Source organism: Falco punctatus (genome assembly GCF_963210335.1).
Source record: "Falco punctatus genome assembly, chromosome: 13".
Taxonomy (NCBI): domain Eukaryota; kingdom Metazoa; phylum Chordata; class Aves; order Falconiformes; family Falconidae; genus Falco; species Falco punctatus.
This window is the reverse complement of record NC_137593.1, coordinates 29,437,067-29,462,567: the sequence shown is the minus strand read 5'-3', so window position 1 is coordinate 29,462,567 and position 25,501 is coordinate 29,437,067. Positions and strand designations below refer to the sequence as shown.

The 25,501-nt window shown below is 39.1% G+C and overlaps 1 protein-coding gene across 3 annotated transcripts; it reads left to right on the top strand.

Annotated features, from left to right (window-relative positions):
* The first annotated feature begins 9 nt into the window (after positions 1–9).
* On the top strand, positions 10–20,578 carry SEPTIN2 (septin 2). Of its 3 annotated transcripts, XM_080409670.1 has the most exons (14): positions 76–138; positions 1,710–1,801; positions 2,703–2,735; positions 3,851–3,971; positions 7,155–7,241; positions 8,110–8,233; positions 10,947–11,081; positions 11,311–11,428; positions 12,706–12,807; positions 13,118–13,263; positions 13,912–13,995; positions 15,808–15,865; positions 17,039–17,151; positions 17,570–20,578. In XM_080409670.1, the coding sequence occupies exons 3-13, from the start codon at positions 2,727–2,729 to the stop codon at positions 17,141–17,143; spliced, it is 1,089 nt and encodes a 362-aa protein (XP_080265796.1). In that variant the 5' UTR covers positions 76–138; positions 1,710–1,801; positions 2,703–2,726; the 3' UTR covers positions 17,144–17,151; positions 17,570–20,578. The 3 variants fall into 3 exon arrangements, with proteins under 3 accessions (XP_080265795.1, XP_080265796.1, XP_080265797.1); XM_080409669.1 differs by lacking the exon at positions 1,710–1,801 and having other exon boundaries at positions 10–138; XM_080409671.1 differs by lacking the exons at positions 76–138; positions 1,710–1,801 and adding an exon at positions 415–662.
* Positions 20,579–25,501: the final 4,923 nt, after the last annotated feature.

Here is a 25,501-nt window from a genome sequence, read left to right as displayed (position 1 = left end):
GCGCAGGAGCTGGCGCCGCGCCTCTCGCTCCGCCCCGGGGCGGGGGCGGGGCCTGGGGCGGGGCTGCACCGCCTCTTCCCGCCGGCCCAGCGCGCGCGTGGGAGCGGTGGTCGGGGTCGCTGGCTGCGTGAGGCGCAGGTGAGGAGGCGCCGCGGGAGGGGGGCGGCGAGCGGCGCTGCTCTCTCTCGGCCGGGCTCGAGGGTCCGCCTGCGCGGCCCCCGTCTGGAGGGGTGGTGCGGGACAGCCCCTTCCCCGGCTCTCCGGGAACTCCCTGGGAAGCCCCTCTGCGCGCTCTCGCCGGACGCGCTCGGCAGGCCGGGGCTGAGGGAGGGCGGACCTGAGGGAGGGCGGCGGGGCGGCCGGGAGGGGTGCTGGCGAGGAGGAAGCGGTCGATGGGAGCTGCGGGGCGGGGCGGCGATGGACGGCGCCGGTTGTAGAGCCGCCAGCTGCTTGGGGGTGTCGGAGTGGGTCGGCAGCGCCCTACCCGCCTCCGCCCGGCGCGGGGCCTTGTCGCCTGAGCCGCCTGAGGTACCCCCCGGCGGGCCTGGGCGTGCGGTTCCTTCCTGCCGAGCGGGTGAGGCGGTCTCTGCTGTGCTGTTTGCACGCAACGCTCCAGAAGACGCTGTTGTTAAAAGCCCCAGCCGGGTTGTTGAAACCGGAGGGTAAGAAACACGATCGGCCAGCTTCAGAGGAAAATCGGGACTGCTCGGAAACTGTGATCCTGCCTGTGTGGGAGTGCTCAGCTTGAGGGGAATGCTCTGGGAAAGATCTTTCATGAAATATTTCAGTGCTCGGTCCATGTATTAAAGCATAATGTAACTGCTGCCATCTGCATAAATAGCTTTTCTCTGTTTCTTGCTGGCTGTGAGAAACTTTCATCTGCTGTTAGCCTGCCTCTGAGAAAAGTTGGGTGACAGACAAGCCTCATGCATTGAAGGAATGTTCTTCTCTGTTCTAGCAGAAGATAGTTTTGTTTGGCATTGAAAATCTCCCATGGAGAATGGTTAAGCAGGGATCAATGACATCACCCAGCAGGAAACATTCTTGGAAGGAAGAGTTGCTGTCGGAGCAGTCTTACATGATGATAAAAGTCACACCGATAACCTCTTCAGTAGTTGAATACTTCATATGTCATAGACTAGCTTATTGACTGAAAGGCGTTGCAGATACTGGATTTTATTTTTAGCATGAAATCTCACTTGAGAAGCCTGTTAGCCAGTTTTTATTCCATGTGTGTAATCAGGATGCCAGATTTCTGTCAGCAGGTTCAGCTTCATGTGAAACGACACCAAATTGCTTCAGTTTAGAGCCTTCAGTCTGGTCCTCCCATCAAAAAGCCTTCCTCAGAACTGACCTCATCCTTATCGTGGGGGGAGGGGCGGGGCAGGCAGGCAGCTTGGTACCTGTTAACAGTGAAGTAATCATGGTGAGCTGAAAAGTTGCATCTTAACAAACCTAATGAGGTCACACTGGTATATATTTACATATATATATACATATACATATATTACCAGAGAAGCAAATGCCATAGCTGCTAGAAATCATCACCAATTTGAAAACAACTTTGCCTTCTGCCTAGCACAAAAATGTGTGGCTCCTGTCCTTCTGACACTGGGCAGTTTGCTTTGATTTCAGGGTGGTTTTTTGATGGGAGGGACAGACTTAAGGGTGCTGTACATTGAAGTAATTTGGTGTCATTTCACATGAAGCTGAACTGGATGACAAAAAATCTGCTTGGAAGATGGAAAGAAGCAGACGATGATAATTTCAAATCTGTGGAATGAACGTGTGAGTGAGCCAGGTAGGTGAGAGGTGGCTATGGTCTGTGGGCTTTGTGAGTGGGAACAAACACGTTTGGGGTTAGAGGGCAAGCCAGGGTGAAGGACTAGGAAAGGGGACTTGGAGCACTCATCACTTGAAGGTACAGTATATGCGGACATTTTTATGTTGCCGTAGTGAATTATATGATCTCTTGAACTCATGCAAGTTAATGTGATAGAAGTGTTGGCAGGTCTTTGTCGAGACACTTTTTTGCATAAAGGTGTTAGACGCGAGATGATTTTTTTTTTAATTTTTTGCCTGTCTGCTTTGTATTTCAAAGTGATGCGGCTGCATGTGAAAATCTTATCTTGGCAACAGAAGTTAAAATGACTGAGTTTTCAAAGATCCAGACCAAAGAGGAGGAAAAAATGTTTAATTCTGAAGCTGTCAGCTCTGTACAGAACACTCAAGCATGAAAGGAAATTTGAGGGGAAGGAGGCTTAAAAAGAAACAAAATAATACATTAGTTGTTGGGTTTATTTTAGCTTTGAAAAAACTGTTTCCTGTAAATAGTAAGATGTCTTTAAGCAGTGTGTTTGGTTTGGTTAGTTTCCGGAAAGGATGTGAAGTTTTCTTTTTCAGGCTTCAAAATGGTTTGTCATACATCTGGTGCCTTTAGCACCCCACATTCACGTTGCATGAATTTATTGCAAGATGACGTTAATAGGAACAGCGGTTGCTGAAAATTCTGCCCCTCTTTAGTACCAAAGAGTCAAATACTTGTACTCTGTAAGCAATTGACACCATTTCAAAATCTGGACATCCAGTCAAGGATGCTTCTTTTTTGATTTAGTGTGCAACAGTGGATATTTTATTGTTTTGTGGGTTTTTTTCTCCTCATACAATTTTTAATAAACTGACAAACATTATTCTTTTTCCAGATTTGTTCCTGACCTTCCATAAAAATGTCCAAGGTAGGAGTACCATTTGTGTCTTCCAATGTAACAATGTAAAACAGATACTTGTTCTTAAATATTAATCTGCAAGGGCAGAACATGTAACTTGCATTGTGCTTGATGGTGATGTGTGTCCTAAATTTATGGGTCATAAATAAGAGAGAATTCACATTTAGAAGACGTGAGATTGAAGGATAAGTGATGTAAAGTATATATTAAAGTAGTTTCCTACAAATACAAACCTCTGCAGTTAACTAATACTCTTGGAAGGATTTAATCTTGGTTGTGAAGTTGCCTATAAGCTCTCTGGTGCATTTTCATTGAAATTTCCATTTTTCTACCGTATTTTGAGTGGGAATCATTTAGGAAGTGGATATTCTTAGATTTAATTTCTTCATTTACTGTTAGCGTCAACTGATCTTCTGGTAAAGTCCTCCGTAAACAGTGTGGCAACTTTAAAGTATTTCTGTCATGCTGGAATTAATCTAATTCTTGGTCCCCTGCATTTGATATAATGGGTAAAAACCGCATATTAGCTTACTGGAGTGAAATGAATGATAAAAGGTACTTAAGTAGTGTGTTTAAGGAGGGAAACTAATAGATGTAAAGATTTCTCTGCAGTGTTTGTAGTAGTGGATGTTTGAAACGTTATTGTGTAAACTCCCCTTCTTCCCCTTTTAAAAGAGATCTCTAAAGAGGACTTCCAGCAGATAGCTATCACTTAACTAGTCGATCAGGATTTTCATTTGGATGTGCTAAAAGCAAATTAGAAATGGTCACCTTTTTATTTAAGTCCATAAACATTGGACACAAGCTTTTTAATTTAAAATATGTGTGAAGACACTCTTTAAAAAGTATCATACTTTGATAAACAAATGGTATTTTTTTTCTTTTTTTTAATTTAAGGTGATCTTGTCTGGATAGCTGAATAAATGAAACTTTTTTTTTTTTAAACTATAGGTGAATGCAGTTTTGTAATTAATTGTGAAACTGTTGAGCAGTAGGAACACTGGTGTTGTTTTCTCTGTGTGACGTGCAGCTTCAAACCATTGGCAATAACTGAGGAAAACAGTTATACGGACAAGTATGTTTGAGTGGATGCTTATTATTGCCTTACTTTATTTTATTTTTAGCAACAGCCTGCTCAGTTTACCAATCCAGAAACCCCTGGCTATGTTGGATTTGCAAACCTTCCCAATCAGGTTCACCGGAAGTCTGTGAAAAAAGGGTTTGAATTTACTCTTATGGTGGTTGGTAAGGAAACATTTTATAGTCTTTCTTGGAATTAGTACTTGCTCACCGGGAAATTGGAAATAAAGTGAATGTTACTTCCACTATTTTAAGGCTTGAGCTTGCATCAGAAAGCTCTTCTGTACTGTAGTATTGAACTTTCTTTTATAGTTTAGTAATTCACTTGTTTTCCACACTACAAAACCATGTTTGAATACATTAATAAGTTTGTGAGTGAAGAAATTCTGTTGTGCACTCCAGTGATCATTACTTCCTTACCTTCTGTCTTACAGGATTCAAGTATTCCATTTAAAATATAGTTTGAAACTGGTTTTGCATTTGAATACAATCTTTGTTTGCTTGCATGTTTTCATTAAGAGAATAGTATTAAGGAGACTATTTTATTTAAAATGTTGTTTATGCTTCTGTGGTTCAAAAGAGTCTGAACTCTGATCTGCCCACTCCTTCTAAATGCTGTTATAAGAGAATAATGAGAATTGGCTTATTTGGTTTTCATGTGAGTTGTTACTTTTTAAATTGATCTTGATTTTCTGTTAGCAGTTTTAAAGTTTAATTCTATTTTATATTTCATTGAGAATTTGTGTTGGTATCTGGAACAGAAAGAAAAATGTAGTATGTCTGCAGAAATACCTTGATCCTCTGAGAAGATGGTGTTATTTTTTCCAAATTAGGCTTGGGTGTCTTGTATATCTCTCCTGGTTATACTGCTTGGGAGCTGTAACTTTTGAACTCTGTAATTCTTGCTTTTAAAATAGGCTTTTGCAAAAAGTATCCTAATAGAATTAGGTTTTTTATTACCTGGCATCACAAGAAGTAAATCCCATTTGTGTGTTAGATTTGTCTGAGAGAGATCACAGCGGGAATGAGCAGGAGGGGTGAGGCAGTACACGATAAGAGGTGTTTAAGTTCTTAATTGTTTTGGAGTCCCATAGTTACAGAAGAGTCTATCCACAAACCTTTCATTAGTTTTGCCAAGTGACAGCCCTAGCTTTGCTTTATTCTGTTTCTGTCTTTTGTAGTTCAGTGTTGGACAGAATTGGTGTCTGGTTTTGTGTTCCTAGAATTTTATCATAGATGTTTATCTTTCATTGGATTTGCTTAGGGTAATACTGTAATGGACATCTTATAAAATCTAAGGGTAAAGCCAGACTAAGCAGGTGTTTTGAATTATAGTATCTGCTGTAGCTCTTCAGAACTTAGTGTTCATTGATCCTAAAAATCTGAACAGTTCTGAGAAACAAAAGATGTACTACTGCAGAAACATCTTTGTGATTAATTGCAAATAGTGCTGTGTGAAACAGTTCTGACAGAAAGCTATGTAAGATTCTATAGACCGAAGTGTTGTTTCTAGGCTTTTGTAAAATAGAAAATAGAGGGGGACATGACATGGTGTCAGAGTAACAGAAAGGTAATTGACCCCACCTATGTGCCAGAGTAAAATTTACAGTTGTTGCCTGCTGGTATTCTAAAGGATAAATGAAAACTACAGGAAGAGAACTTGGAGAAAAGTAATTTCATTGAAAATACTACTCCAAATTTTCAGATATGCTGTCAATCACTGCGGGAGGCAGTCAATATAAGATAAAATAAGTGTGCTTTAAATTGTTTATTATTTCAACAGTTTGGAATGTGAATTCTTTCTCTTGAAATATGCATGGGATTTAAGTATGTTTTCTTGTGGGCTATATCACAATGTCTCTATTAAAATATTACTGAGTTGCCATGCTTCTTAATTTTAGAGCAGGAGACTGTTTCTTTGAAAGCTGTCTGCACTGACAGAGTCCTAATCAATGATTTTTCTTCTTTGCATTGTTTTTTTCTGATGTTGTTTATTGTGGTTTGTGAAAATATGAGCTGGGTTTGTAGCAATTTGGCTGCTTGGTTGTGTTGCTTCCAAAGAAATCCTAACCACTTGTATTTCTTAACAATTTTATGTTCATTGTCATTATTAAGCTATGACTTCATCTAAATAATTATTTCACTTAAGAGTCACTGAACTTTTAACTGCTGTGGCCAGTATGATCCTTGACATCGACTATGAAAACTGATTTGTTTTACATGTAATTCACCCAGACAAAGTATGGAATGTGCTACTGGTTAAAATGATGCTTTTCCATGTTTGGCTGAAATGATGCCATGTGACTGTTGAGTTACTCTGGCTGCATCTGTCTTTCACTGGTGAGGGTTGCACTGTTAAATCTGATCTTGAATGACGAGTTCTAGAAGGCATTAAAAACTGGCAGCTCCTAGTCAAATCTTTATTTGAAAGATAATTCCATCTCTTTTCTTTTTTTTTCTTTTTCTTTTGTTCAGATATTTTTGTGAGATTCCTATTGCAGAATAGTCTCTGTTACTCAAAGGGATCATGCAGGCCATAATTTTTAATGTCTAATTTTTTTAATTAATTCTATCAACACCTGAAATAAAACCAGATTTCTAAAAAAGGACTTGTTCAGTGAATCCAAGTATTGAGTACTTCATCTTTTTTATGCTGTGAACATTTGTTCTGATTAAGTTCTTGATCTCTAGCTAATTAGTTGGCTTTTGAACTTTCCTCATGGCTCAGTCAGTAGCTCTTAAACAAAAATACATTTATGGTACAATTTGGTAATCCCGTTTTGTCACTGAAAAAATTGCTGAAGTTGCCTTGTGTGTATACTCAGTGGCAGTGTCATATTCCTCTTCCCTTGAGTTCTTGTTCGCCATATTAGCATAAAAAGCAGAAATAGATCACACATTATGAGGGCTGCCTGTGCAGAAGTTCAGCAATGCCTTTTTTGTTGCTTAAATTGATGATACAGCCTAGGCAGGATCTAGCTTCTCACTGTGTGATCTTTCACATTCTGGCATGACAGCAGGAAAGCACGCCTTAAAAAATCAGGAGATGTGAAATGGTAAATTTTTAAGTCCAAATTGATTGGAACTCCGCTTGACTACCAGTTTTAATTACAAATCATCGGCGAAAGCTCTGAGAAAGTGTATTATAAAGCTGAGATGTAAAAATTATTATTCAACCTTTTTGTGCAAACTTTTCTCATACACAGTTATAAGCTGTAAATTTTTAAATTACAAGAATTGAGCATGAATTTTTATTATCATTAAAAAATGTCAGATGATACTGTCAACTGGATAGAGTTGAAATTATTTATGTTAATATGTTGAATTTATCTTTATATTGAACCGCAGGTGAATCTGGATTGGGAAAATCTACACTAATAAACAGCCTCTTCTTGACGGATCTCTACCCAGAAAGGATAATCCCAGGAGCTGCTGGTAAGAACACCTTTGTTCTAGTTTCTCTGTTCTTGATTTTTGGAGTTGAATGCTTTTATCTTTGGATTTTAGTAACAGCCAGTAGTGATTTCTAGGTGTAATAATTTCTAATGTGTTTCCTGATACTTGAACTGTTTGATAGAATTGGTTCCCTTTGTACCCGGGGATGCATTTTGGGTCTTTGTTGTTTAGGCCTCAGGCACCTAGAAGTTGATCCCTTCTATTGCTATACAAAATGGCACCGTGTCACAGTAAGGTACAATCAGCTAAAACAATCAGAAACTCTTTAATTTTGAATCTATTGCAATTATAAACATATGCATTGTTTGTGCCTGCTTGGACTTGCAACTTGATTCCTTTGCTTTGGGTTGGTGTTTAGTGAAAATGAACTTTGCCTCCTTTTCTTCTTCAGCCCCTTGTCCCTTTTTTATTCAGTTAACCAAGGCATACAATAATCCAATGAAAGAGAATATTGTAAGAAAATAGGGGAAGATGCTGGTTTTTTCGCTTTTTGCTGCTTGTTGAATGACTTTAATTGTTAGCTGATGATTACTTATCACTTTCAACCTTAAGAAAAAAGTCGATCGCGTGTAGTTTAGTATTGTTCTCCAAACTGCTGATTACCTACAGATTTTTTCTCAGTCCCTTTGCCTTAGTTTGTACATTATATTTAAGAACAGTATTAAATCTCATATAATCATCTAACAAAATCTGAAGAATTAAGTACTGAATCTTGCTGTTATCAGGCCTTGGAAGGTAATCTGTAGAATAATATTTCTATGGTTATATCTGCCAATTAATTTTTTGAACTCAGAATGATGTAGTCTTATGAATTCCATTCTGAAAGATCAAGTTTATTGTCTTTTAGAGAAGATTGAACGCACTGTGCAGATTGAAGCCTCAACAGTTGAAATTGAAGAGAGGGGTGTGAAACTACGTCTGACAGTTGTAGATACACCAGGATATGGGGATGCTATCAATTGTCGAGACTGGTATGTACACAGAACATGGATGTCAGTTTTCATACATGGATCGATACATTTCACATTTGTCTGGGGGGAGGTGGTAATAAATAACTGAAGTGGGCTATATTAATGATACGCAGTTCAAAGTAGGATGTCCCAAGTCATAAGTGTCTCTTTTAAACGCTTCCATTCCAAAGGTGATTAAAAATGATTATAGTGTTAAATCATTATCTTACCTTTTTTTGGCGAGTTACGTGAAGTGCTGAATTTGTGGTGTGACTTTTGGAGAGATGGTCATGTTTTCTAAGTTTGAGGAAGCTTAATTTAAGAGTTATGAGTTAATTCAAACACATGTAAAGAGGCATCAATAACTTCCACATGACTTGAAGTAAATTTTGTGGCACAGATTTCCACCCCCCACCCCACCTCCAAGAAAACTATTTCAAACTTGAAATAGTTTTAAGTGAATGGTGACCTTGATTATTTTTTTTTATAGTCAGAAAGCAATGGAACCACTGGGACACAGGAAATTCATGAGAAAGTAATTAATCTAGTCTTTAGTGCAAGTGAAATACCCACCTTTAGATGTTGTCCACATTCATCTGAGCATTCTTAGATTCTGTGCTTCATTTTTAAGTGCATTTTCATCATCTTTGGGTTTGATTGTTTGGGTTTTTTAGAAATTCACATTTTAATAAGTACTGAGAAATAATCTTGATCAATGGTGATCAGTTTTAAAAGGTAATCCCTCTTCCCACATCTCTCAAGCCCCTGAACCTCAGGGTAGGGACTGGGGAAAGAAGTCCCTCCCATAATAAATGAAGATCAGGTACAAGACCACCTGAGGAAGTTGAACTTGGTAAGGGACTTTTTATGTCCATGGGGGGCCCAACAAGATGCGTCCCATCTCATCAGGTTATCTGCAGTAGATATAGTTGCCAAGCCACTCTCCATCATATTTCAAAAGTCATGGCAGTCAGGCAAAGTCCTCAGAGACTGGAGAAAGGGAAACATCACACCCATTTTTAAAGAGGGTTAAAACAGAGGAGCCTGGGAGCTACCAGCCAGTCAGCCTCTAAGATCATAGAATTCCCAGATTCTCTGGGAAGGTATATTGAAACATATGGAAGACAGGGAGATGACTGGACCCTGCCAAGATGGCTCCACCAAGGGCAGATTGTGCCTGGCTAATCTGGTGGCCTTCTATGATGGAGTGGATAAAGGAAAAGCTACTGATGTCATCTACCTGGAATTCTGTAAGGCCTTTCATATGGTCCACCATAACATTCTTGCCTCTGAATTGGAGAGATACAGGTTTGAGGGACAGACTGTTGGACGGATAAGGAATTGGCTGAATGGCCGCATCCAAAGAGCTACAGTCAATGGCTTAAAGTCTAAGTCGAAACCAGTAATGAGTGGTGCCTCTCAAGGGTCTGTACTGGGACCAGTACTGTTTAACATATTCATCACCGACGTAGTGGGATTGAGTCCACCTTTAGCGAGTTTGCAGATGATGCCAAGCTGAGCGGTGCAGTTGAATCACTAGAGGGAAGAGAAGTCATCCAGAGGGACCTTGATAGGTTTGAGGGGTGTGCCCGTGCAAACCTCCTGAAGTTCAAGGCCAGGTGTAAGGTCCTGCACATGGGTTGGGGAAATCCTCAACATCAGTACAGACTAGGAGATGAATGGTTTGAGGGCAGCCCTGCAGAGAAGAATTTGAGGTTTACTGGTGGATGAAAAATTGGATATGAGCCAGCAATGTGCGTTTGCATCCCTGAAAGCCATTTATATCCTGGGCTGCATCAAAAGCAGCGTGGCCCAGCAGGTCAAAGGTGGTGATTTTCCCCTTCTACGCTGCTCCTGTGAGACCTGCATCCCTCTTTGGGGCCCCCAGCACAAGGCAGACATGGACCTGTTAGAGTGGGACTCGAGGAGGGCCACAAAAATGATCCAAAGGCTGTAACAGCAGTGAAGAAAAGCTGTGGGAGCTGGAGTTCTTCAGCCTAGAGAAGAGAAGGCTATGGGGAGACCTTGATAAGGCCTTTCAATATATTAAAGGGGCATATAGGAGAGGTGGAGAGAGATTTATTACCAGGGCCTGTAGTAGTAACAGAGCCAAGGGGCCATGGTTTTAAACAGAGGATAGATTTAGGTTGGACATGAGGAAGAAGTTTTTTGCATTGATGGTGGTGAGGCACTGGAACAGGTTTCCCAGAGAAGCTGTGCATGTGCCCCATCACTGGAAGTGTTCGCAGTCACGTTGGATGGGTCTTTGAGCAACCTGACCTGCTGAGAGATGTCCCTGTCCATGGCAGGAGGGTTGGACTAGATGATCTTTAAAGGTCCCTTCGAACCCAAACCATTCTTGATTTTTAAATCAATTTGGAACAAGAAGCTTAGATTACTTTCAACATGTGTGATTTAATACTAGTCAAAAGATAAATACTAACCTGAGAGAAATTTGCTGTAGAAGTCAAGATGTTTGTTATATATTAAGATAAAATGCACATATATATATATAACAAAAATGTGCATAGTAGTTTGTTATTCTAGAATTCAATTAAAATTTTAAGATATGTGCTCTTCTACTCTTACAGCATCAGTACATTAATTTTTGTCTATCAGCAGATTGGTTCAGCAGCAGGATGTCTTGGTGTTTTATACTACCTTTGAAACATCGCTAAAATTACTGACCATTGGGGAATGAGCATGATTTCTTGAATCCATGTTTGTTTTACAGTTTTAAGACCATAATCTCTTACATTGATGAGCAGTTTGAGCGATATCTGCATGATGAGAGTGGTTTGAACAGAAGGCATATCATAGATAACCGGGTTCATTGCTGCTTCTATTTCATTTCACCATTTGGTCATGGGTAGGTGTTTCTCTGTCATTTTATTTTTTAAATTATTTTATTCTGGGGAGTTGGTTTGTGCCTGTTGACTTACATTTTCAAAATCAGATTGCCATTACTTAAAGAAGTACTAGAATTGCTGGAATTAATTGGGTGTGTTCGTTCTGTGTAAAAAGAGTTCAATGGTGCGAAAATAAATTGGTATTTTAGATTAAAAACAAATTAAACTTTTTCCATATTTTGATTTTAGCCTTAAGCCTCTGGATGTTGAGTTTATGAAGGCCATACACAACAAAGTAAATATAGTACCAGTGATTGCAAAAGCTGATACGCTTTCCCTGAAAGAGAGAGAAAGACTGAAGAAAAGGGTAAGTATTTTTCTAGCTTGCAGAAGGATGTTGTTGTTTGGTTATAGCAGCATGGTCACTCAAGAGAGGCGTGTTCTTGTTCATATATATTCAGTCCTAATGTCATGCACAGTGTAACATCTTTTAATATGTAGTTTGATATCTTGTAGATTCTTTTGTTATGTATTGAACTGAGAAAAAATTGCCCCTAAAATGATGCCTGCGAAATGGCAGATTTGCTCTCGTTACAATTATGAGTTAATTTTGGAACTTTGGAAGAATATTTAAATGCATTTGCTAATGCTAATTGCTCCCTTACCTGTTTAGTAAAGTCCTAAAGCAGAGACAGCATCTGTGTCTATAATGTGCATGTGTTTTTTTTACTCAGTCAGAATTCTCATGATTGAAAAACAGGATTTTCAGAGGTTTTTCTGATTTTTGGGGTTTGTTTTCTTCCTTTACGTTACCCTCTTCTAATACATTCCAGTTCTTTTTTCCATAAGCAAGACCCCTTGACGCATTCAGTCTTGATGCTGTATTTGCCAAGGGGGGAAAAATGCAACAAACCATCCTGAGTTAATAACATTTATGAAATTTAGGAAAAAGTGTTAGAATTAACTGGTCAGAAGGCATACGTAAATATAACAGCTAAGACTGGATCGAAAGTTTATTTAGGAATTTTTCAGTTATTCTAAAAATCCTTATAGTTCTCTCACCCAACTTGCAATAAAAATAGAGAAGTATACTTTAGTTTGATATATGTCTTGTGCTAGAATTCTGCAGAAATAAAGATTTTAATTTTTTTTTTTAAGGAGCAAAATTTGGGTTTATGACAAATGGATTCCAGCTGCAGATGCCGTTCTTAGCAGTGATAAAGGCAGAAAAAAGTATTTGTTGTGTCTGTAGCTCAGTTAGGTTTTTAAACACTCCCAATTCAGAGGCAAGAGCAAGAAGTTTTAGGCCATTCCAAGCTATTAGAACTTTTGAGACAATGCTTTATAATTAAAAAAAAACCCAACAAACAATTGTAAAGGTTTAAAAAAGCACAATTTCTTATGTATAATCCCCGAAGGACGGTACTCGTTTGAACACTTGTTTGTCTGAAAGTCAGTGGCAAGTGGTTGTTGACTATCATGAGGAAATATGGTGTTTAAAAACAAATATTTGCTGAGTAATTTGGATCAGGGAGATAGGTGCAAATTTCTGAAGAGACTGTGCATAACTGATTAAGCAATTTTATCTTAAAAGTACTGAATTTACATGTATATTATCTCAATTTCTTATATTATAAATCTCAGATTCTGGACGAAATAGAAGAACATGGCATCAAGATTTATCACCTGCCTGATGCTGAATCAGATGAGGATGAAGATTTTAAAGAGCAGACCAGACTCCTGAAGGTATGACTGGCTTCACAGGTTGCATATGTGGATAATATACAGTATATCTTCCTGGACTGCTCAGATGTCTTTAGAACAAGATACATACTGTGACCTGTGATGAGTCCTTGAATGAGTCACTGTCTCTGTGTGCCCAGGCTTCCCTATCTGGAAGATGGTAGTAACTATTACTTTGGGGTTGTTTACACCTTCAAATTAAAAGCATTACAAACTTAATACCATAATATGCAATGCTGAGCAGAACAGGAGTAGTTCTTGGAGTTGTTTGTTCTGGTTCATTATGAGTAATTTTTGAATTTTCGGCTTTCAGGCCAGCATTCCATTTTGTGTAGTGGGATCTAATCAACTCATAGAAGCCAAGGGTAAAAAAGTTAGAGGTCGACTCTACCCATGGGGTGTAGTTGAAGTGGAGAATCCGGAACATAATGACTTCCTGAAGCTGAGGACCATGTTAATGTAAGTTAGAAAATCCCAGTTAAATTATAGTTTAAAAAACAATGACTAGGAAGATATCCAAACATCATATTGGGGGTTTGGAGTGGTTGTGGAATCCTTGGAGACATTAAGAATTTGTCCGGTGAAGGCCATGAGCAGCCTCAACCTAGCTGGCCTAGGCAGGAATTGGACCATATAGGCTCCATAAAGTTCTTTCCAATCTGAAATACTCAGTGATTCTGTTAAAATAATGTTTTGTCTAATTCTTTCGGCAGTTAGCGTTGTATTGCTGTTTAGATCCCCAGGAACATAAAACAGGTTGCTTCACACCTTGTGCTTATTTAAATATATTGATATGTAGATATCTGCAAAGGAGTAGATTTCACAAGTCCAGTAGTTGATTTTTTTTCAGGCTTTGCTTCTCCTACATTGCCTCCTGAAAAGCCTCACCCAGGAGGACAGCTTATGTCAGGGCTGCCTCAGGGTCTGAGGTGGTCTCTCTCTGTGTCTTTTATTGCACCAATTTAACTTGAATTAGCTTTTAAATTAGTATGTTAAATGGGTGTACATGCTGAACAGATTGACCCAATACAGTGCTGAATGAGAGTTGGTTGAGCAAGCTAATGTAACACAGGTATGTTTATCTTTTAATTACTTTTCTTCCTCCAGCACCCATATGCAGGATCTTCAGGAGGTGACCCAGGACCTTCACTATGAGAACTTCCGCTCTGAGAGGCTCAAACGAGGTGGCAGGTTGTCATCTTATGGTTACATGCTGTTTCTTCTTCTGCATTTACTTTTTGGTCTCTTTCTCTGCCTCTCCTACCATTTCATTGCTAGGATTTGATAGATCATGGACAGCTCTGTAGCTCCAGTCGGCATCAAGTTCAGTTGACCAGCTTACACTGGGTGTAAGAAAAAGTATTATGTAAATCTGAAGAGACAGTTGTGGCACTGAAAGGACATAGTTAGATCTCTGCTTTGTTTTAACACTTGAGTGCAGTTGGATTGGATTGTTTGAGGTAAGCAAGTAGGGCAGATGTCTATGATTTACATTGTCTTAAAAAATCTGCAAGTTAAGTCAGTGCTAGTAGGTGGCAAAAAGGGTGGGTTTTTCAGAAGTAACTGTTGGGATATTTGGACTGCATCTTTAAAAAGAGAAATTTGAGTCCTTCTGCCATGCTTTATTAAACGTGGTATACGTAAATAATTTTTTTTGCACAGCAGTCACAGGATAATATCTTTCAACCCTGTTTTGAGCTGTGGTGGGTAGGGCACAGCTTTCCTGGTGAGAGACAAGCAGAACACCCCATTTTTAACTAAAATAGCAGGGTTTGTGAAGTTGAGTTTGTGAGTTCTTATTGAAAATAGGTGTTTCCTGGTTTAGATTTTTCAGTTGCTTCTCTTACTTCAACCACTAGAGGGCTTCATAATTGCACGTTTCAGTGGGTTTGATGTATTTTGCAAAGCTTTTCCCATCATGCTGTTGACATAGGTTTTGTCACATGCCTAGTCAGTTTTCAGGAAAAGGAGTTTTATCTCTGCCTGTAGCACTGGCCTACAAGTCCAGTTTTCCTTTCAGGCAAGATGGCAGGCTCTTCTCCCCTGACTTCTAAATCCCATTTCCTGAAGTTCAAGCTAAGGAGAAAAAAAATAAAAATTGCCAGGTTCTCATGCCTGTTATCCAACAGGTATGTACAAAGGTCTTAGAAGTAATGTAACCTAAGGTCATCCAGAGTTAAAATAATGTTCCCCAATTTTTGGAGGTTTTAAAGTTACCTCTGCTAAGAACCCTTGAGAGTAAGTTGCGGTTAAGTTGGGGTGTATTTCTTTGTGAAACTAACACATGGCTTTGTATCTTGTCTAGCAAAGTGGCCCATACATTCTTGCTTTCACATTTCTGAAGAGGTCCTAGAATGTGGTTAAGTTTACTAGAGGTGAGGGTAGTTTGCGTGTGAATTTTTCAGACTTGCACTTACCCCACTGGCAGTGCTTGGCAATTAGTGCTTGTTGACTGTTCACTGATGATCTTAGAGGCTTTTGGGCACATAGAAATACATTGTCAAAAAATCCTCTGTTAACCTTTTAACAAGTGTTACTTTGTTTACTTTTCACTTTTGATGGCACTTGTGTGATGAGATCTGATAGCTCATTGCAACATGGGATAGGAGAAATCTATTGGCAAAGTGGTAGGTAATCTTGAAAATACAGTACGTAAAAATATTCTATTTGGTTTCTCAGAAAACTGGCATGTCTCGATTAAGCAAGAGTTTGAGATACTGGTCAAAAGCATTTGCTTAATTTTGAAAGGAGTAATCGATGTTTGTACTGTACTTTAACATGTTATACAAAAGAAATCTGGACTTGAAAAAAAGGTGACTGTATTAGAAAAACATAAGAAAAACATGAATTGCAGCTATGTGGGGAACATGTTTCCATGAATTTTGTTTCTATTATGAAACTCTGACATGTTTCAAGAGCCTTGATTTTGGCAACAAAGCATTCTGTGGAAGTTCAAAACCAGGAATGTATGCATGTCATTGAACAATGTTAATCTCATTTTAGGAAAATAGAAGATGAAGAAGTCAATAAAGACCAGATTCTGCTTGAAAAAGAAGCTGAAGTAAGATGACAGAGCTCTGTACTCTTTGCGATGTGGAAATTTTTATTCTTATCACTACTTTTGGTCAAATGATTTATATGGTCTTGGTAATTTGTAAAGGAAAAGACAGAATTTACTGATACAACATTATTCAAGGTACAGTAACAAGAGAATGCAAAGAGGTGTAGAGGAGTCTCAGGTTACTGATTTATTGGAACAAACAGAATCTGCTAAAATGCCTGATTTCATTGTACTGATTAGTGATAGATGCAGTACACATTGTGTGGGGAAGGAGAGCCATCCTCACATGAGTAAAGGTTCTAAAGTTAGCAATGCAGATTGGTGAAAAAGTCTGGCTCTGCAGCAAAGGAGGAAACAATGGTAGGAATTGTCAGGAATAAAGAATGAAACAGAAATTCTTGTTCTGCCACTATAATAAATCCTCTAACACCGTTTTTATTGTCCCACTAACCCAAAAAGGACTAGGGAAAGTAGTGAATACAGTACAGCGAATAGCAAAAAGTGGGCAGAAAAGCTGAAGTGGGGATCTGAACTAGGTCCTGTGCAAAGGGAGATGAGGTTCATGCTTTTGCTGGGAAGCAGATGACAGGGGAAGGATATAGTTAAGGGGCTTACATAATCATAGGTGGCAGGATGAATGGCAATATGCTGTACAAGGAACAGGTTCTTGTAATGAGATTAATAGGTGGCTGGTTTCAAATAAAACCAGATACTTTTAAGATTGTAAATTGTGGAACTCCATTAGCATGGAATTTAGCACGTTGCAAGAATGCAGTTCAGCTCAAAAATGCTGAGAAACTGGAGAGTTTTATTTTCTGCATGAATGGGCTCACTAAATACAAAGGTAGAATTTTTTTAGTATAGCAAGTTCAGAATTTACAGATTTCTAGAGTTTGAGAATGCATGTCAGGAAATACTGGGTGCCTACACCTGGCTGTTGGGCTCATCTATGCGTTTGCTAATAGCCGGTATTGGAGAGAAGGCTGAGTTGGATGAACTTTTTGGTCTGCCCTAGCACAAGCAGACGCTCCATCTCCTGCTGGTGGTCTTAGTGGCTACCCAAGTTCCAAGAGATAACTAAAAATGAAAAGGGTTGTTGTTTCGAGGAATATGAAAACATTTAATAGGTTTAAGTTTTCATTGTTACAGTATTCTTATGTGTTACTTTTCCAGCTTCGTCGCATGCAGGAGATGATTGCGAGAATGCAGGCGCAGATGCAGATGCAGATGCAAAGTGGAGAAGGAGATAGCAGTGCAGTTCATGGACACCATGTATAAAGTCCTTGGTATGATGTTGAGATAGCCACATAAAGGGTTTTTCCTTTAACTACTTGTTACTGTGGTTGGTATTAAGTTTTGGAAAAATGTTTGAGATGGGATTGCACATGTTTCAGTCTTGTTTTTTAAGGTTTAACTGTTGTTTTTGAAGTGAAATGGCTTGGATCCAAACTAAACATTGGTGTGGTTGTGTGTGTATGTGCATATATATATATTTATATCTATCTATCTATTTTCAAATTTTCGGAAAGTCAATACAATATGTGCATGGAAGGAGTCTTTGAAATTGTGTAAAAACAGGTGATTCTCAAACCTGTGATGAAGTCATTGTTTCATTGTGACTTTTAAATGTATGCAGTTCTTTTGGGCTTCTAACTTTAAGAAGATAGCTGATCTTAAAATTGTACCTTTCTGTCTTGTTTTTAGATTACTTCATACCTTTACTTAAGGGAGACCTTCTGGAGTTGAATTATGGTGGTGTTACACCAGAAAGGATGCCATTTACTCAACATGTGACTTGGTTTGCTTTAGACTTTAACATGGGAATGTGTTGTGGTAACCCTTGTGATAGGTATTTTGTAACATGTAATCATTTGGTATTTTATATATTACACATATTTGACTTTGGTTTTGTTTAGCAATTCTTATACTGAGTTTATTTTTTATTTCCCATTGTATTAGGGATACAAAATAGATGTTGAAACTTTTTTAGTCTTGATATGGCATTAGATAGTAATTCTTTTTTTAATATGGCTTATTAGGTCCCTGCTTTTAACTTTGTATTACATTTAGAAATAATCAGCTGTCAGTGATACTTTGTTCAATGACATATAATACTCGCCTCACTAAGGATGCCTGCACATTTTATTTTATGTTTCTTGTGGTGTTTACAGGTGTGTGTCTGTGAGACCATCAGCCCTTTTTCTGTCTCTGCTCAATGCAGATGATATCCTTGGCCTCTGCAAGTATCAAAATTCAAGCATGCCTTGTGTCTTAATGAAAGAACTAAGAGGAATTGCCTCTTTAAGAGGCACGCTGTATTTTATATGACAGGCATTATTTCCTTCAGATTTAATCTCGAGAGACATTTAGTCTTTATTGTTGGCCTAAAATTTCTTACTCTATTGCAGATGCTTTTTAAGAGTTTCTTGTAGGTCTGCACAAATCAGTCCTGCTATTTTCTGGGATTACTGCAGCCAAATAAACTTGAATGATGCTGGTATTATTACATGAGGTAAACCCCAAAAAGTAGTTTTCTGTGCATGGGTGTTTTCTATATCCAAATGTATAAGAAATTCTATAATTCCTAATGAGTATTTTCATACTGGTTTTAGGGCATTGCAAACTGTTAATTGTAGTTTAAAATAAATACTAGCGCACTTCTCTCTTTTTAAAGTGATCTGTGCCTGACAGGATCAATGCAAACTGTATTTTAAGGTTTTGCTCCAAGATGGAGTTAGCAGTATTACTTCAGAAGTGACTGGTAAGTTACACTTTCTGGGTTTTGGGGTTTTTTTCTTAGGCCAAGGTCACTTTCCTTAACACTGATAGTAAAAGAGACTGTTTTTTAGCTTGGCTGGACTTCTACTACATATCATGTCTGGTACTGTATTTGTAGTATGTAATAACAGCTATAGCATACAGCTACATAGGTGGTAGCTGATAGGGTAAGCAGTAATACACAGTGCTTGGTTTTTCTACCACTTCTGATAAAGCCAGCAATCAGCTTTCCTAATCTGATCCGTCACAAAATGTTGTTGTCTGAATGGATAATAAATAAATAGAATTGCAGCTTCTTTCTCTTCTTTTAGCTCAGGTGCAGCTGTGACTTCTATAATTATTTTTTTAAATGTTTCTTTGAAACAACTAATAGGATTTCTACAACTAACGTATAATTCTAGTGGTACGTAAGTGGCTAGATTAAATATAAACCTGCTAAGCAACTGAAATTTTTACCTGCCTGAAACTACTGTTTATGAATTGTTTTAATTTGACTCTTTCTAAAAATGTGAAGTAAAATCCTGCATCATAGCCTTTGCCAGGAAGCTCCAGGTTTTTTCTCAAAAGCAGTTACTGTCAAAGTTTTGCACAACATATTTGACCTTCTGTAACCTTGACAAAAGGTGAAAGTGAGAACCTTTTTGTATGTTGAGATGGACAGAAGTGTTAAGTCCCATTCTGTCAAATATTTACATACAAAACTTAGATGGAAAAACATGCACTTCTAAGTTCTTGTCCTGCTTTTCCAAAAGGAAGTGTAGAAACAAAGTAATGTGGCAGGATTGTCAGAAAACACTCCACAACACCTTACTTATTTCTAAAACTTTTGATATATTTTTGTGAATCGGTGTCTTAAATTTACCAAAAGAATTTACTATAAACTGAAGTAATTGAATACTCTGTGAAGTCCCATGCTGTTCTTCAGTTACCACAAATGTGGTTGTGGGTTTTATTTTTCTGTTAATGCAGCATTTATCTACTTTTAAGCTCTGTCTGGTAGCTCTTGGTTAAATGTTTTGAACGCAGATGCTGTCTGCTTTGCCAAGGAGAGCGACTCTGGGACATTTATGTTTTCACCTATAAGCTTGGTAGGGTATGGTAAGCTGCAATAGTACCATGAACCCATACTTGAAGAAAAACTGTGAAATCTAAAATGTATGCAAGGGGGGACTGGTTGTACATGTAACTCTTTCAGTGTATGTTGGTTCAATATTTTTTTTTCCCTGTATTTTCTAACGTGGGAACAAAAGTAGATTGTCCCTGCATTTAGTGCTGTTTGGTCACTACCTGTGGAATTATTTTAAGCAATGTCTTATTCTTTGAAATGTCATGTATCTATTAAAATATTTGGTCAGGATGAAGTATTCTATTTGATTCTTAGGCAAATAATTTTTGATCTATAAATTCTGACAGGAGAGCTATTTTCATTTGCTGTTTTGTTTTTTAACAGGAAAAAGCAAGTTTATGGCACTTGCTGTTTTAACTGAAATACTTAAGACAGCTAATTGCTTCTTCTTCCCAGGTCTTTGAGACAGTCATTTGTAGTGTGCCTGCTGTCTCTGAAGGTCTGTTTCCCCTTCGCTTTTCTTGTGATGGTCTTGCAATAAATGGTTGCATGTTAAGACATGAAAAGCAAGGCTACCTGTCTCAGGTCCTGTTTCAGACCAACTCAGCTTCTGGTAGATGACAGACTTGGGTAGAAGAAAAACTTGCAGACAAAAGGTAGATGTTGTTTGGTGGTTTGCTGAACTGGCCACAATTCTTTTTCTGTTACAGCATCGTAATGGTTTTTATTTTAAGAGTCAAAATACTTTTGAATTTGCAGAGTTTTATAGTTGGTAGCAAAAATTACTTGCTCTTGGTACAAAAATCTGTTATATTCTGTTTTATGTACTGCCATTAGCCGAAATTATGAATAAAATATGCTAAAAGAAACCTTTTTTTGTTATGATTCTTTATTATAATAAACACTTGCAATATTAATTTGTTTGTGGTGATATGTTTTAAATATAAAGGAGAAATGCAGGTGTGGTTGAAAGAGAACACATTGATGAACCTGCATAAAAGGGTCATTACTTTTTGTATGCTCAAAGTGTATCGGTACAGTGCATTTCCCTGTGGGTGTTCCCAGAGCTGCCAGAGTCCCACCTATGGGATCTTGCTTTTTTAACAGCTCTCACCAAACTTGCATGCCCTTAATTATTGTGGTAGCATAGAATGAAGCTACTTGTTGTACTTTAAGTGTTAAAGGTCGTTGTTTTCTCCAGTTAATTGTGCTTCATCTATGGAGAGAGTGAAAGGTTGTTTGATCTTTGTTCTAGATATTCCAAAATGATTTAGTGTTCATCTTCCTGTGAAACGACTTCAGTGACCCCTGTGGCGGTTACAGATTAAGAGCACTAGGCTGTGTCCTTGGTTTTGGATTCTTGAGCTGGTAATACCAGAGGATTTTACAGCAGTACTCCAGGTTTGGAATGTGTCGCCTTTGCATGTGCCCTGGTCTGGACAGCTCACTTCAGGTTGCTGTGTCAGATCGCTTGGCATTGCTGGGGTGCACATTCTGCAGTCAGACCACTCCACAGGGGTAAAACTTGCACATGGTTTTAAGATAAATGAAACATAAACATACTTTAATGTACCGGTTCCGCACTAAATACTTAAGGGAAGGTTCAGTTTTAGGCTATAGTGAGAGAAGAAGCAAGGAAGCATCCTGAGTATATCAGTCCTGCTTTTTGAAAGCAAATTTTGTACTGACTATTTTTTTTTTTCCCGGAGTGGCATCCGTTCTGTCAGGTGTAGAAGGCTAATTTCATGGAATTCAAATCTGATTCTGGAAAGGAGTGCTTAAAAAGAATTGCACTAACAGTTGCACAATGAAATAATTACTGGAAAATGTACTATAAAAAAATGTTCTAGAATTGTTAGTTCTGTGAGCATAAATAAGAACAATGGTAATTGTGGACAGGGACTGAAATACCATATCAAAATCGACATGTAAAACACCTCACAAAACTAGGTAAATATATTGTGAGCTTTCTATTCAGAAGTGTGAATTAGTGTCAGTAGTCTCAAACCTTTTTATTATACACTCATATGTAGGAAGAATAAGGAAAGGTTGGGCTTGGAAAAAAAAGAACAAAAATATTATGGTTGTTTAGTATAAATATTAGTTATAAACCTAACTATCTACATTGAAAATGTCCTTTTGTATGTTGTTTTGCCATTGACAGGGCTAGAAGGAATGTTGCACTAAAGTTTTTTTAGGCAGCATGTTGCTTATGTGCTCACAGGCTGGAGCAAGTTTTATGTTACTTTAAATCTGCTTAATAAACTCAGGCTGTCGCATTATTTTGGAGGAATTGCAGTGCATTGTTAGTACATGGCTATGCAGATAAACTGTTTTTTGCATGCAGTAGCATAATACAGGTGAATATATTTCAGTGCAGATTTTCTGTATAACCATGTATGTGTGTATTTTTTAACCTTTTTCTTTGAATTAATTTCTTACCCAGTTTATGCCTGCATTTGTATGAATATTTCTTTTCCGGTCCTTTTCACCCACTCCTACCATTCTTCAATATACTTAGAATTTATTGTCTTCTGATCATCTCTTGTGCTGTTCAGTAGGGTTGGGTTTTTTTTCTTGTGTCTTTAGATTCCTTCCCTTTCTTTGCTGCTTCCATTTGGTATTCTGCAAGTTCCCAGCATTTTTCTCATATTTTATCCATACCTTTGGGGTAACATTCTGGTAGGTTCCGCTTGTCCTAGTTAAGAGTAACAGTGGGTTGTCTATAGAAGTGTTCTGTTTTCTGAAGAGAGTACTTGGAGCTCACTCCCTGGCTGCTTTTCAGGAAGCAGTGAGGAAGGAGATCATTTAGAGCCTCTACTGTACCTGTTTCAGCCCGTGCTGAATATTGCTGGAGATCAAATTTATTCCCACTTGCTCCTAGGCTTTCATTGACACATGTAGATGAATTAGTTGTACCTCTCTCGCTTTCTTCATATACGCTCTAATGACCTCAGTGTCAGTGGCTGAGAAGAGAGCTATCCCGTGATACTAGGAGAAAAGAACGTTTAGTATTTCGTTAACAAATTTTACCGAAAAGGACTATACCCCGCCTTTCTCTTAATAATGCACTGTCGGTTTACTATCCTGAGCAGCAGTATTAAAAGTCCCAGTGCAAAAAGGGATGGAGTTTTTTATAGCTTTATATTCTAAAAAGCTGAAATTGGGTAGAATACCCTCACAAGACTGAAAGGAACGAAGTTCAGGCTTTTGACTTGTAACCTCTATGTCTGCTGAGCCCTCTGTCGTTTGTATCTGAGTAGACAGCATGGGTGCAGGGAAGTGTCTTGCTGTCAGGTCACTGTCCTGCACCACACAGTCCTGTTTTATCATGAGGTGGACCAGACAAATACCACATGGATCTTTCTGAGTGTCGAGTATGAATGTGGCTAGGCACGCCATATCTGTCCATTTCGTTGACTGCTCTTTGGCATTCTTGCTGGTTTATCTTGCTTCTGTGCCCTGAAGGAAGATTTCCATCAGGATTTTGCTAGCTTGTTTCACACAGTTACTGGTTAAAAAAACTCAGGTGAACAAAATACCTTCTAACTCCTGTTTCTTGACCTCTGTGTAAAGAAAAACTTAAAACATTATTTTTCCTGCATTTTTCTTAGTTGATCCTGAAATGCTGCATGCTTTATGGAAGTATATGAAATAGAGGGCAAACAAGGTTGTTAATTACTGACAGTCTAGGGAATGTGCACAAATATAATCCATAAAGGCTCTGGCAAGAACTGAAACTTGCTCAGGAAGACAACGTACTGGAATTCAGTACAAAGAACTCCATGAAAGTATCTGATCTTCCATATTTGCTGTTTTCCCATCATTGTGTATGGAATGAATAGTGCACAAAGAGCTTAACACTGGGCTCCTGCTGACGGGCGGTAAGAGAAAGCCAGAAAGAAACTCCTAAAGGATTCCTGCAGTGGAAAGAAAAGTTTCTTTTGGGTAAGTAAAAATGCTTTATAGTTAACTTGGTGCAGAGCTTTTCCCACACCTAACAATTTCACAGTGTGTTTCTTAGAGTTAAAATGAACAGTTCTGCTAATGACTTGTCTTACAGCCCCATTCCCACTGTATCTGTCACCTCTTCGGACGTGCTGGATCGTGGCTCCGGGCTGCAGCGTGTCCTGTTCCTTCAGATGGGAACAGCCTGGTTGAGCAGCGAGGCAGGTACCTTCCCTGCACCGCGGCAGCCTTTGGTACTGTAGCCCTGTGCTACTGGGCTAGCTGTCTCCTGCGTGGCACCTGCTGCCAGAGCGTGCAGGCGGGCTGTTACAGGGCACAGTGCTCTAAAGAATCTCTCCATCATCCAGAAAATGGGAGGTGCCGTTAGCCACTCGTGTCCTTTTATATGAAGATTTTAATGATGCTGAAATGGGCCTGTTGTTACAGTAACCGGGTGAGAGAAAGTGTCACGGAGTCAGATTTGGTGCAATTCTGGGTCAAGTCCAGAAACGGGGAATGGAAGGAGTGTGAGGAGGAAGGAAAGGTTTGTCTAAGGAGTGGTTTGGTGGCCAGCTTTGTTGACGGGGCAGGCCAGACACGATAGGATTGCCTGGCTCTGGCTCATGGCTGTGGGAGGGTGTATTGAAGTTTCAGGTGCGCTGGGGAGTTTCTACAGCATTTCGTAAGGCAGGATCTTCTGGTGTCGCTCTTACGTTTGCAAGTTTGGTTTCGGTGCTTGAAATGCAGTAGGCAAATGAAGTTCCCTTCCACCCACAGGTATGAGAGCCCATAAATCTAGCAAGACAGAGGAGGTGTCCTACTATCTCAAAGAACAACACACTTCAGAAACTACCTCTGCCTAGAGCAGAGGCGGCCCTGCAGACAGCCTGTTGGGTCCCGCAAAGCAAGAAGTGCAGTGCTTTGATTGCTGTGGGAAAGACTGAACTCCTTGACAGAAAAAGAACAGGAAAGCTGCTAACTCTGCCAAGCCTGGCCCTTACTCCTGCTTGCTTTGCTTGAAACCTGGGATAAATGGTTTTGTGGGACCGATGCAGCTAATTGTTTATGCTCTAGTCTCAGCCCTCCTTGGATCCTCTGCTTTGCACATGGCTTCTGCGGTGATGTAACCGGTGCTTGGCACGTCACATTTAGGGTGCAGCTGTATTCCAAGAGGGGTCTGCACTGTCAGATACAGATCTCTGCTCAATCACAGAAGTCGAATAAAGGAAGGTATGGCAAGAAGTCAGAGATATTTGAGCTGTAAGGCATGCCAGTAGCAACACCACTGTGTTGAGGTATTGTGCTTAAAGTGCTTTAGACCGGCAGTTGTCCCATTTTTTTATTGAGAAACAAATTGAGGCTGGTGAGGCAAGGGGAAGGAATCGGCTAATTTTCATAAGCAGAAGCCAAAAATTCATGGGAAAATTCCCATGTAGGAAACGGGAGCTCCCAAGTTATGCGAAGATAACTCAACATATTCCATAGAATGAGTAAATACACACACCCTGAGTGCTAATGCAAAACACTCATTAAAACAGATACTGTGCTGCTTCAACAGCGTATTTATTAAGAAAAAGGAAAGGCACTAACAGTAAAATGCTTTGTTCAGAACATGCCTGCTCCTGCGCCTCACAGTTTGCAATTCCCCCATTGTTTCAATGTTTTTGATTCATTTTTACTTTTAAGAAGCTTTTCCATAAGAGAAAGCCTAAAACCTAGGTCAGGCTGTTCCTGTGGTGGTACTTGCTCCATGCTCAGAGCTCTTTCCCTTGAAAAGAACATACGGTTTGGCTCTCCAGTGGTATTCCAGTGAAGCAGTTAGCTTGCTGACTAGGACTCTCTTT

Excerpts from the sequence above, each read along its gene's own strand:
- SEPTIN2 (XM_080409669.1), top strand. Across the intron at positions 7,242-8,109 it reads GATAATCCCAGGAGCTGCTG|AGAAGATTGAACGCACTGTG; the intron begins GTAAGAACACCT and ends ATTGTCTTTTAG. Across the intron at positions 12,808-13,117 it reads AGCAGACCAGACTCCTGAAG|GCCAGCATTCCATTTTGTGT; the intron begins GTATGACTGGCT and ends TTCGGCTTTCAG.